Consider the following 12,879-nt stretch of genomic DNA (forward strand, 5'->3'; position numbering starts at 1 on the left):
ACTTAAAAATCTATATATTATCTTTACATTATATTTCCATTTTGTTGACAGTTTTAGAGTATATTACCTTGACGCTGTAAAGTTTCACGGGTGTTATTTGGTTCCTTATACAAAACAAAATTTAGTGGTATATTCTTGAGACAACATGAACAATTTAGTTAGATTTATCTTGATATAACAATTATATTCTTTAGTAAATTCCTTTTAATTTTTTAAATTCCTTAGCTTTGCTAAAAAAACAATTATAATCTTTCAACCGGAGAAAGAAAATTGGATATATTGAAACATGACGGCGACGCTACAGAATACATTGATGCATTTATACATTAAAAAAGACTTATGCATTAATACTAGATTTATATTTTTCTCTAGTTATTACAAATACTAGATTTATATTTTTCAACAAATTTTAAAGCATTTCCAAACCACCTCTAAATTTGTTTTTATAAATAAAGTTTATAGTCAAAACTAATTTAACTCAGCTCTATTTATTTCCCTTGAATAAATATTGCTATTAGTATTTCCCCAATTATAGACTAAGAAATATCATTCCTTTTATATTTTACTTTGTATTTATAAATTGTTATTTTACAAATATACGTAAAAGCAAATTTTATCTCTGTTATAAAGTTTTTCTATTTTTAAAAGAAAAAGATATGCAAAATACATATGTGCTTTCCGGTTTTTCGTCAATTCATGGACATACATTCTTGTTATCTAGACGATGTTGCTTATTCTACAAAGTGAGAAGGTTTTAGTGAATCTGTATACCATATCCATGTTAAATCTTGCCAACATGAAAAAAAACAATTTAAAAAAAAACATGAAAAAATAATCATATTAAATTTTTATTTTTCTTACAATTAAGTATCTTCAACAATATAGTCTTTAAGAGAACAAAGAAAGATTGGAAAAAAAAAAAGAAGAAATATATTTTTTTTGATCCACAAGAAAAATGTATAGTCAAAGTTAGTTAATCCTATGTACTACTTTTCGGTGCCAAACCACAGAAATAAAAATCTACCTGATGGTTCGTTATGAAGACGGGATAATCAGGTGGCATCAATCACACCAAATAATAAATTTTTATCAACGAAATCTAGCCGTCCGTTTTTACTTTTATAGGAAAGAATGACCTATATATAGCTGAGAGAACGGTCAAGATGACGCCTAAAATTCCATGAGAATATAAAAGAGAAAGTATCCTCCAAAGATATACTCTGCCTCCCTAACCTCCTTTGAGGGCTTGAGCTGCAGTTTGATCATCAAATCACACCTCCGAGATTCCATACAACGATGTCGAGAATCGCGATCCTTCCTCTTCTCCTCGTCGTCTTCTCAACGATTGTTCGAGCCACCACCGAAGTCCAATACTGTGGTACGTTTTGACACTCCTCCGTCTCTTCTTTTGAGCTTATTACTACTCCTTGTGATGCCGCCTGCCTCTTTGTTGTTATTAAAGTTCAATTCTTTTTCGCTTTTCACTCGTAATTGATCGTTTCATAGTGTCAAAGTTTTGATTTTTTTTTTCCACTCTTGCCTTGATAGTGTGATGTGTTTGTTAATTGCAGAGGAGAATGCAGAGTATGAAGTAAAAGTGAAAGAGGTTAATATATCTCCTAACCCTATAGCTCGAGGCGAGCCTGCTACCTTTACCATCTCTGCCACCACAGGTTGCTTCTTTTTTTTTACTTTATATTACTGTTTGCAACTCTTTTTTTTTTGCTTTTGTGGTTATATTGATACCAATAATAGAAAGATGTTTCCTTTGTGATGATGATAATGAATGTGTTAGTTTATGATAGAGATAGACAAGGTGATTGCTTCTGAATAATCCGTTTATGATATGTGTTTTTTTTTTATTTAAATAAAAGGGCGTGGGATATCGGGTGGGAAGTTGGTGATTGAAGTTACATACTTTGGATGGCACATTCACTCTGAGACTCATGACCTTTGCTCTGAGACAACCTGTCCTGTTGAAACCGGAGACTTCTTGGTTGCTCACTCTCAAGTTCTTCCTGGTTACACTCCTCCTGTAAGTTCCATGATTCGCTTTGTTTATTGGTTATTTGCTGCTCAATCTTGAAGCATCATCTCTTGCAATAAACGGCTTATAGCTTGGTATTGATCAAATACATAGAGATATTAAATGACTAGTTTGAATGTGTGTGAAAGGGTGCATATTATTTGTCTAAAATAAGGAAAGATGATAAGAGTACTCTTTTTATTCATCTTCTAGGGTTCATACTCGCTGCAAATGAAGATGCTTGATGCGCAAAAGAAGGAGCTAACTTGCATTAAGTTCTCCATTGACATTGGATCCGTACCATCTGTGGCCGACATTTAGAGCAAAAATTTCACTGGCGAATCAATTTCTCTACCCTGTGTATAAAATAGTTTCTTAGATTTGGTTTTAGCTTCATCAGTTATGTTACTAGACCTGGATTTCATTATTCTTCATCATAGATATATAAATACATGCTTAGGTGATTATTTTGCCTTCAATTCAACAACTTATCACCAGGTCTCATGGCACTAATCAAATGCTTGAAATTTTTAACCATCATCATATTAACTAAACTGAACCATAATGAAATGTGAAAACTAATCAGAGGAAGCATATATGATGATTAAATTAGTGATTTTTTTGACTAATTCGAATTTGCTTAGCTAAAGCTGAGCTACTTTACCAATCTGACATCATTGCACGTTACAGGCATGATGATGATCATTCTTACCGAACCAAAAAGAAGAAAAATAAACTTCTAAAATCAATCGATCACTCTTACCAGAAAGAAAGATTTGTAAATTTAACTTTTTTTTCCTAAAAACTCTGTAGCATCTTTTGTTTTCCCTCAGGCAAATTGGCTTTGATTAGGTAAAATCATTATTCATGATTCTTTTTTTGTCTCTGTGATTGAGTGGTGAGTTTTATCATCCTACATTATTGTATTAGTGACCCATCAAACAAACAAAAAAATACTTGTGTTAGAAAAAAAAAATTGTTCTGAATAAAAACCCATGAAAGAAAGACTTTTGAAAGCTAATCCAGAAAGTGGCTTTTGAAAACCTTTTTTCAACCCCACAAGCTAACCAAAGAAGAAACCTGAAAACGAAAAACCCATTACGTTTTGCTTTTATACTCTTGCCTCGATCTTATCTTTGGTTTGATCTTGATTCCTTTTTCAGATTCTTAAATTTGGGGTTTTTCGAAATATATCAGTTTTTTTTCTTTAAAATAGCAATGAAGGGAATGAAGGAGAGATTGGCGAAGAAGATCAAGCTCATCACCATTGTTTCAACCTTGAAGCAAGGACTAGCTCATCACAAGAGTAAGATTGACCGGACAATCCATCACATACGAGACGAAATAGTCGCTGAATCTGGTCAACGCAGAGGCTGTGTTACACCAACGCTTGAGGATGTGTCAGAACAAGAACATGATCTTGAAGATGATGAAGAAGAAGAAAGAGAGATACTTTTGGAGTTTGAAGAGAATTGCCCACCTGGAGGAGAAGATTCTGTCGTGTTCTACACCACGGGACTGCGAGGAGTGAGGAAAACTTTCGAAGCCTGTAGAAGAGTAAGATTCTTGCTGGAGAATCACATGGTGAAATATAAAGAAAGAGATGTTTCCGTTTATTCAGAGTTTAGAGATGAGATGTGGAGGTTGCTTGGTGGTAAAGTCACCTCTCCGAGGCTGTTTATTAGAGGTAGGTACATTGGAGGAGCTGATGAAGTTGTTGCATTGAACGAGAACGGGAAGCTCAAGAAGCTTCTACAAGGGATCTCACGGGCTCATTCGCCTTGTGAGTGTTGCCTGAACGAAAGGTTTTTGATATGTTCTAGTTGCAACGGAAGCTCGAGATTGATTGCAGACGATGAAGAGACTAGTAATGGTACTATATGGACGAGATGCAGAGAATGTAACAATGAGAAAGGGCTTGTGAGATGTCCTCTTTGTACTTGAATGTTTGCTGTAATAACACTACTTGTTCATGTTTGGTATTTGGTTCCTGTAGAATAATAAGTTGCAAACTGACTCATGCTATATTGTTCGCATATTAAAACAAGACACACCAAAACTCTGTTCTGTAGTAGTATAAAGACTTTTGGGAGATGTTAAAATTCTGATCAGGCGTAGTAGACTGATACGAGAGGGATATCAACGTCATTGTCGTCGTCATCCTCACAAGCCACCACAACATCCAAGTGACGTCTGTAAGCAGGCAACTCAACTTTAGCTACTTCTCTTGCAATATCCACCACTCTCCTGTCCATCCTCTCTTTATGCCTTGGGAACATACTGTTGTACAGTAAAGAGCTTCCGACAGATATGCTGTACGCGTTTAGTCCTTTCTCTTTTACCCATTTCAGCAACTCTTTTAGGGTTGGGTTTCCTTTGATGACCCATCGGTCCCAAACCGTCCAGCTTTGGTCTTGGTGCTTCACTACTTTGGGTGGAACCGGCTCAGCTATGGAGAAGAGTGGAAGCGCTAAGTTAGCGAATGTGTTTCTGTAGTCTTCCACTTTGTGTGCGCCGTCTAAGACCTTGTACAGCTCGAGGCAAACAAAACCCGTTGCCATAGCCGTTGAAGTTGCGATGGCAGGTATGATTCTTCCGGCGATGAACTTGGCTTTAAGCTTGTCCACCTCCGGAACGCTGTAGTTCCTTGCTCTCATGTTGGCTAGCCCAGCGATCATATCCATGTGGTAGTTGGTATCGTCATCCTATAAACAACATCATGTTAGTTACACTTGGAATTCAGATAGAAACAGACTTTGATAAAAGTTGGGATAGAGATATGATTTTACCTTTTCAAACTGAATTGGCTTCATCCTGAACTCCGGCTGCAAGCTCAGCCTGCACCGCTCTAGTTTTGCGATTAGTTCATCGATTACTGCTGCATCATCGACTGAAGCTGTAGACAGAGTTGTAGCCTTCTCATCTGTCACTATCTTTGCATCTTCCCTCGGCTCAAAGTTGGGGACTATCACTCTTTCCACCGCCTCAGCTAGTCCGGTTGGAGTTTTAGCCCACTCAGGAGTAGGGATTCCGAATGTCTCTGCTCGCAAGATGGCAGCAGCCATAACAAAATTGGTATGGCTCAGGTCAGCTGAGGAGAACTGAAGCGGACGAGGGAATCTCTTTGGGGCAGACCAGAATGGTGCTCCAGTACTGGTATTAGCATCCTCGGGGAATGTGAAAATCAACTGCTTCACACGGTTCACGAAGTAATCTTCAAACCTGCAGGTAAAAACTTATGTTAAAAGAAGTGAAGGAGTTATGTACAGTCACGCTGAGTTCACATCATCAGGGAATACCTCAGACGAGCCCAGGTTATGCAATCCTGGAAGGAATTGCACTTCTCTTTCTCGAGGCACTCAACAACACGTCCCAAAGTATCCCTAGCTTGAGCATCACCAGCACTCCTCATCGCTTTCATGTATTCGTCAGGATTTGAGAGGTATGCATTAACTTCAGCTGGCGTTTTCTCAAGCAGACCCTCGAACTCAGAGCGAGCCCATGTTAAGCAGTGGTCAATGTTGTGAGGAAATGAGTGCACCGTGCACATCGGAGCTTGTTTCTCTGGTGGGTCTCTCGAGGCCCCATAGTTCTCAGTGAGATGAGGGATAACCATCTGTGTGTTGCACTTAGCACCTAGAGTTCCTGACTCGAGGAGAGGCTTCTGGAAGTACACACACCTTGAATCGACATAGAGCCTTGCAGTGACATTATCCAGTGCGTTGACAACAACTGTCAAATTCTCCCAGAAGCTGTCGTCAAAGACATTCTCAGTCTCTGGTCCAACACGATTTTGCAGACCATCAACGTTGAGACGAGAATTTATTCCCGCTGCTGCTGTTGCGGCAACTGTGGATTTAGCCTGTCCTATGTTCCAATCTCGGAAAAGAAACTGACGACTCAGGTTGCTCTTCTCAATAACATCATCATCGGTGACAGTTAGCTTCCCTCGAACGCCACATGACACACCCATCAAAGCCAAATTCTTTAAGAACTCACATCCAAGAGCACCAGCCCCTACAAGAAAAACTGTGGCATTCTCGAGTTTCTGCTGAAGTGTAGAACCAAATACAGAGATCTGAGCATCGTAACGGCTATTTTGTGGTCTAAACTCTGATGCATCAAGGGGTTCCTTGGGGAGTGACTCCAACGAATCAAAGTAAAAGAACTGCACAAGATATGCAAACTCATTACGAGATAACCAAGAACAAAATTAATACTGCTAAGGGGACAGGAGAGTTTTAGTTAGTCATGGTAGAGTAGATGCCTATATAAAGTAAAGAACAACATTGCTCAACAAGTGGAAATTTGACATACAAAGACTGAACAGATGTGCAACCTGAAAATTAAACAGATAAGACTTTACCTGAAAGATAGGATGGAATTTCCCAGAGCATGCCTTGACGACCTCTTGTCCAACAATGCCACCAAACATTGCAGCCATGGGATTCAGAACAGCCCTGGATCCAAAGGCCAAATGCCGCAATAGTTTAGAGTTGACATCTTCCAACCTTGCATCACCCAAACTCTCGTTGATGTCAGTTGCGATTTCCACTAGTTTCTGAGCATCTTCTTCAGAACCAGCAAGAGGAAACCGGCCTGCTTGAGACGAAAACTTATCAAGTGCCTGGAATGCTAAGTGAAGAAGAGGTGGCCGGTCAAACTTTGAAAAGTCACTGAGAAGAAATTCGCCTGGATCTTTAATTGCTTCCCTGAGCGGCTTAAAGTTGAGCACCTTTGGTTGTTTAACCTGAGTCACGATCCCACCCTTCACATATGTCCCACATTTAGTGGTATCTTCCTCAAGGACAAATGAATACGGCTTGACATTTTTAACCTTCCTTGGTTTCCCATCATTTAACTCTGCCATCCCCTCAACTTCAGAGAAAACCACAAGATCTCCGTCCTGCAATTCGAGCCTCTCATCATCGACACATGAAACAAAAGCAGGATTTTCATTGCTAACAGAAGCGATGATGCCAGAGTGAGGTTCCTCTCCATCAACATCAAGAACAGTAAACTGAGGTCCAAAGTCACAAAACAATGACCCAAACAGGCCCCTAACGTCAGCCTTGATGAATGCAATAGGAGGCTCATGGCTATGACAAAAATCGTCAAACTCCGTCGCTTTCTCAAAAGAGCTATCCACAAATACCACGGCCTGCAACAAAGAAAATAAATAAGCCAGCATCATTGAGAAAACAAACTAAACACTACGTACATTGTACAGAAATTTGCATCTATGGATCATAATAGTCTGATCGACAAGTTAATAGCTAGAACATAAAGAAATAAAAAAATAAAAAGGAAGGGATTGGGTTGGATACCTGGAAACCAGAGAGCTGCTCTTTGTTTAACTTGTCAGTCAAAGCTGAGACAGCGACGGCATTGTTGAGTTCTTGCAGCTTGTGAACAGAAGCAATTGCTCTATTCTTACCAACGTCCTCCTCCGAGAAAACAAAGTTGCTAGACAAGTCCCATAGCTCAACCACATTTTCATCGTGAAGAGTCACCGACTTCACACCAGCGAGAATGATATTCTTGGCTAAACAGGAGAACAAACTTATCATCAGAAATAAAAAAAATGAAAAAAAGAAAACAGAATAAATATAATACCATTAAAAAGCATGACAACAAACAATAAACCTTCAACGCTAATCATGCCACACTAACTCATCAAGTAAACAATCTAAGCTATACCAGTTTCACAGACTCAGATAATACGCACAAAATCAACAAAAATCAAGCAGTTTATCAAGTAACACGTTTAAGAGACTCTCAAATCTGACATGCAAGAGGATTTAACAACGAAACGAAGAAAAAAAAATTTACCAATCTCGACACCAAGGCCCTGGATCCCTGAGATGAGGACGTTGGAAGCGAAAAGCCTCCTCATGGTCTCGCGTCCGTACACAGCGAGCTGTCTGCTGTGAAGATCTTCATCGATCTCGTGATTGTTGAAGTTGTTACCAACCTCCGCCACGCTCATCGGCGTCGCGTCGTCGTCACCATCACCGGCGTTGTTCAGCTCGATGTTGGAGATAGAGGTGAGGATCGGCGAACCGTCGGCTACAGACTCAGTGTGATCGATCATCCGTCGCTTCTTACGCGGCGACGAAGTGGATGCGAGAGGGTTCTCCCTTGCAACGAATGGTTCCATTGAGTAACTGACAAACAATATACAAATATAAGAAGCTTCGAATAAATAAACAAACGAACGACAAAAAAAAAGTTCCCTAAAGCTAAATCGATGGACGAATCTGTAGAAGAGACGAGAATCGGAGCGTAAGGAGATGAAACCGTACCGTTCGCGTGTTCGGAAGAAGAAGAAGAAGAAGATCGGAGGCGATAAGCGGCGTATGTGTCGAAAGTAAGCGAGAGAGAGAGAGAAGGCTATTGCTTAGGCTTTGTAGGTTGTGTAGAAGCGGCAGCAATATGAGAGTGGGCTGATGGGCTTAGTGACAGTGTGCAGTCTCAGCCTGTGTGGTTTAAACCCTTTACGTATGTTTGTTATCCTTTTTCTCTTCATCTGGTTTCTAATGGTTTGGTGGTACAGCTAAGTATGCACTAAACCGAACCAGTTTAAATGTAATCTTTCAAATTGAAGTGTTTTTCAATTTGGCTGTTCAAGATTTCAAGTTTGGAAAATGATAACTAAATCAAGTAGTTATTAGTTATTATCAGGAGCGGACAGAGACGTACCGTTACGGGGTCACGTGCCCCCTACTGTTTTGTTTTCTGATTTTTTATATAGATTAGATGAATTCAATCATATTTTCTTAGTTTCAGCACCTAGGTTATATATGTTTTTAGGATCCACCCCTGGTTACTATAGATGATAACAGTAGTTGTTAGATGTTTCAATGCGTGACGTACTTTCTAACACCTAGAGGTTAATAGACGGTTCGAATAAGTATATTCGTGATAACTTTACAAAGAGTGAAACCTTAGCACTATATATGTGGAAATGTACCTCATGAACTTAACCATTTTAGCATCACAAAGTTTGGTGTAAGCACGTGTGTTTTGGCAATTGATAGTGGGATGATCTCCATAACTTCTCAGTTATATATATATATATATATATATATATATATATATATATTTTTCCAGTTACACACAATCTAACACTTTATGTTAATAATATCAACAGTGTTTACGTTCTGAGTCTAGATGAGAGTTTTTATTTACGCTGACGACAAAAAAAAAATCAACAGTGTTTACTTTTTTCAACTTTGACCAGTTCATTGTTAAGACTATTGGTACACACTCAAATCCTTCATTCAATGTGTGGTCCTTCTTTACCTAGTTTAGGTTTAGCCAAATCTTTATGCATTTTCCAACTAGTACTTTGTAAATAGAACAATTTTTGCTTTAGGCATTAAAAATATGATAGGCAGGGCCTGCTTCCTTTGATGGACCAAAGTTCCTGGATGATGAGGCCATCAAACCAGTAGCTGAACCAAAGGTCGACCCAACACCCTGCTCAACTAACCATGGCGCCAACAAGGACATATGTGCACTAAAAATGCCATATCTCATCAACCAGGAGGAAGTTTGTCACGAAACCAATTTGCATGGATTCGACACTCAACAAGAGCACGCGGAGAATTGGTTTCATATAAAAAGGATTAATGGTTTGGAAGATATGCTATTTACAAGTCAGACAACCTCCACTGCATCCGAATTGGCATTTCTTGAGAAACAAGGTATCTATCAGCCAAATCAGGAGGAATATTCGTGTAAACCAAGCTGGGCCTTAAAGGAGTACCTCTTAGAAGTCCAGAAAAAGAAGTTTCAAGGCCAGAGTCCAACACAAGTTGAAGATGCATCTTATTTACTAAGATATGCAAGAATGGTTCTATATAAGGAAAGTGTTCACTTGCTCAACTTGTGTGCATCACAAACGTATACTTGGAAACCAGGAGATCATCAAGACCATCCAGAAGCCATAATGTCGTCCAGATTCATCCAAGAAAGTCAAGAGAAAGAACTATGGAATATACAAGGCGGTCCATATGAGAATACAAGGCATGATCGATCATTCACAGCAAATAAAAGGTTTCCTTATCTGCCAGCTCGCCTCATATGTGCAAAAAGATCACACTTCTGCCTCTCCAAAGATCAAGCAACGGCTAGTAAGACTTTCCTTATCTATCCACACGTCCAAGAGCAAAGGTATGGAAACATATTTGAATATTTTGGATTATTTTTGACTAACCATTGCTTTGATTTCTCTTGTTTCTTTGCTGAGTTTATTCTGAATATTTTAATTAGTTTAAGGCATTGTTTAGCCATATTTTCGTCCTAGATAATAGTATAATCATTTATGTATTTGTTTCAAGTCCCCAAGAAGGGCAAAGCTGCATTGGACACTATATAAGTCCCTTATAAGCAGTTGTGTATATTTTGAACCTTTATGAAATATATGAGTCAGTTTGCCTTTAGCAAATACCTAAGTCTTTCTTGTGTGTTGTGAGAAGCAGCCTTGAGAGCAATTGTGTTTTATCAAGTTCCTTTCCATAGAACTTGTGGTTACACTTCGATCCATCAGATTGTGTGATTCAATCTACAAATCTATCCATCTCCATCTCTTTGTTCTTGCTGAGTTGTTTATACGAACAAGCAGCTTGAATCCATACTCCATCATCACACCATCATTCATCCACTGAGATAGCAAGTTGGTTAGACGACCATTTGTTGTTTCCCATCCTCCATTGGTGCTTTGCAAGTCTCAATACAACCGGATCTAATCATCCCATCATCATCTTCATCAAAGCCTTCCATCTCAATCCATCTCACACAAGCCGGTCCATTGATTCTTCTATCTATCCAGCCAGCTTGAGAAGGTCCCTCTTGGTGCCTGTATCATTTTGGTATCAGAGCTAAAAGCTCCTATCAGGTTATCTCTTTCCTTTTCATAGATTGTTTCATTTCCTTTAAAAAAAAAAAGAAGTTTTGTTTTATTTCTGTTCTTGTTATTTGGTTTCCAGAAAATTTAAAACCATAAAAAAGTGTTTCTAGTCTTGCTTCTGTTTATTTGATTCTCATAAAAGAAAACTCCAAAAAAAAAAAAGAGTTTGATACTTGTTCATTTCTGTTTGTTGCATTTTTTATCGGTTTGTGTTCTTGTTCATTTTAAATTGAAAAACCAAAAAGAGTTTGAAGTAGGTGACGATTTCAAGTTGTTTAATCTAAGAAAAGTTCAAAAAAATTTGTGTTTCTTGTTTGCATTCATTCCCCAGCTCCTCTTACCATTTTTAAGATTGATTGCATTTCCATTTTTTCCAAAAGAAAAGTTAAAAAAAAAAAAAAGAATTTCATTTGCATTCATATTTCCATATTTGTTTCATTGTATTTGAATTATTTCCTGTATAATTGCATTCATTTCGTGCATCATTGTTTTCAAAAAAAATAAAAAAAATTCAAAAATAATTTCTTTCATTTAGATATCCATATCATTCAAAAAAAAAAATTCATATCATGAGTATTTCGATTTAGACTTGCCATATCTTGCATCATAGTTTATAGTTTCATCCATATCATTTGCATATCATATCATTTTAGTAATTGCATTTTATATCATAGCTACTTGTTGCATATCATATAGTTTTCATAATTTCATTGTTCTGATTTATTGCATAGCAAATAGTTTCATTTCTGTTCTGAGTTAATTCATCCAACAATTTCCCTTTTAATATACTTGATCTTTGAGAAAGGATATTTTCAGGAAAATTAATGGAGCCAGACCAGATCATCTTGAATCAGCTTATGAAAGCCATACAGACCATGGGAGATCGGATGACCCAGCTGGAAAAGTCTGGTCCTGCACGACCAGAAGGAAGACATAGAGTTGGAGATACACCAAGAGCTGGATATGTGGAACCAAAGCCACCAGACCCTTCACTGATCATCCCACATCAAACTTCTAAAACTCAAAGCCATATTATCCATTCTTATTCTGATTATGGATCTGCTAAGAAATCTCAAATTTATACATTTTCAGGAAGAAGAAGCTACCTAGAGTGGGAGAGAAACTTGGATGAGTGGTTCTACTACAACAACACCCTGAAGAAAGAGAGGTTAGCTTTTGTTATTGACCATCTCAGAGATGTTGCTTTCAAATGGTGGATAAAAGAACAAGATGAAAGATGGCTGTACAAGGAGCCAACTATCACCACTTGGAGAGATCTTAAGGAAGCCATGAGAGATAAGTTTGCACCAGAGTTTACCAATTCTCAAATCAGGGAACAATACCCTAGAAGGTATCCAAACCGTGGCTCACAAGAGGCAACAAGAGTAGTACCACAAGAAGGTCAAAGAGACATGCTCCCACAAGTAATCTCTCAGCCAAAACAGAGACATCAATCTACTTATTGTTCAAGCCAAAAGAATGGCGTGCCAATGACCATGGAGAAGAAGAAATTTCTCAGCCAAAGCACATTGTGCAAAATAGATAGAAAACCAGATCAAGCAAGTGTTCAAACAAAGGCTAAGGTAAGTCCTACACTTGAACAATTGGTTTATAATTCATCTACCACTGTTATGATGCACTTGTCTTTGTCAAAAGGTGTTGTAACAGGACTTGAGGAGTCCATGAAAGAAGAGACAACATGCGCAATCCATGTTATAAACCAGATGAGAGTTCAAGACACAATGCAGCCTAAGATGCTTAAAGAAGCAAAACCAGTGATGAAAATATCCTACCAAGGTAAGTGTCTAACACCACCTTTAGATACTGGTACTGATGTGTTTGTTCATGACCCAGAGAAAACAAATGAAAGCTCTATGCTTACTGAAGTGTCAAAGAAAGAAACAGAACACAAGTTCACTCATGAGCCACACAATGAGTG

The 12,879-nt window shown here is 38.2% G+C and overlaps 3 protein-coding genes across 3 annotated transcripts; 2 read left to right on the forward strand and 1 right to left on the reverse strand.

The window, feature by feature from the left end:
* Positions 1-1,169: 1,169 nt before the first annotated feature.
* Positions 1,170-2,505, forward strand: LOC108815967 (uncharacterized). The gene is made up of 4 exons (XM_018588515.2): positions 1,170-1,378; positions 1,572-1,673; positions 1,875-2,035; positions 2,240-2,505. The coding sequence occupies exons 1-4, from the start codon at positions 1,297-1,299 to the stop codon at positions 2,345-2,347; spliced, it is 453 nt and encodes a 150-aa protein (XP_018444017.1). The 5' UTR covers positions 1,170-1,296; the 3' UTR covers positions 2,348-2,505.
* A 120-nt stretch (positions 2,506-2,625) lies between these two features.
* On the forward strand, positions 2,626-4,051 carry LOC108817499 (uncharacterized protein At5g39865). The gene has a single exon (XM_018590210.2). It carries the CDS (start codon positions 3,245-3,247, stop codon positions 3,968-3,970), a length of 726 nt encoding a protein of 241 aa, XP_018445712.1. The 5' UTR covers positions 2,626-3,244; the 3' UTR covers positions 3,971-4,051.
* LOC108817497 (ubiquitin-activating enzyme E1 2) lies at positions 4,030-8,490 on the reverse strand. The gene is made up of 7 exons (XM_018590208.2): positions 8,332-8,490; positions 7,859-8,193; positions 7,354-7,571; positions 6,393-7,187; positions 5,326-6,194; positions 4,816-5,248; positions 4,030-4,731 (listed from the first exon to the last, which is right to left on the reverse strand). The coding sequence occupies exons 2-7, from the start codon at positions 8,184-8,186 to the stop codon at positions 4,135-4,137; spliced, it is 3,240 nt and encodes a 1,079-aa protein (XP_018445710.1). The 5' UTR covers positions 8,187-8,193; positions 8,332-8,490; the 3' UTR covers positions 4,030-4,134.
* Between the last annotated feature and the right edge of the window lie 4,389 nt (positions 8,491-12,879).

Source organism: Raphanus sativus, chromosome 7 (assembly GCF_000801105.2).
Source record: "Raphanus sativus cultivar WK10039 chromosome 7, ASM80110v3, whole genome shotgun sequence".
In the NCBI taxonomy this organism is placed as follows: domain Eukaryota; kingdom Viridiplantae; phylum Streptophyta; class Magnoliopsida; order Brassicales; family Brassicaceae; genus Raphanus; species Raphanus sativus.

Excerpts from the sequence above, each read along its gene's own strand:
- LOC108815967 (XM_018588515.2), top strand. The coding sequence starts at position 1,297 with ATGTCGAGAATCGCGATCCTTCCTCTTCTCCTCGTCGTCTTCTCAACG. Across the intron at positions 1,674-1,874 it reads TACCATCTCTGCCACCACAG|GGCGTGGGATATCGGGTGGG; the intron begins GTTGCTTCTTTT and ends TTTAAATAAAAG. Across the intron at positions 2,036-2,239 it reads TTCCTGGTTACACTCCTCCT|GGTTCATACTCGCTGCAAAT; the intron begins GTAAGTTCCATG and ends TTCATCTTCTAG.
- LOC108817499 (XM_018590210.2), top strand. The coding sequence starts at position 3,245 with ATGAAGGGAATGAAGGAGAGATTGGCGAAGAAGATCAAGCTCATCACC.
- LOC108817497 (XM_018590208.2), bottom strand. The coding sequence starts at position 8,186 with ATGGAACCATTCGTTGCAAGGGAGAACCCTCTCGCATCCACTTCGTCG. Across the intron at positions 7,188-7,353 it reads AGCAGCTCTCTGGTTTCCAG|GCCGTGGTATTTGTGGATAG; the intron begins GTATCCAACCCA and ends TCTTTGTTGCAG. Across the intron at positions 5,249-5,325 it reads ATAACCTGGGCTCGTCTGAG|GTTTGAAGATTACTTCGTGA; the intron begins GTATTCCCTGAT and ends TTTTACCTGCAG.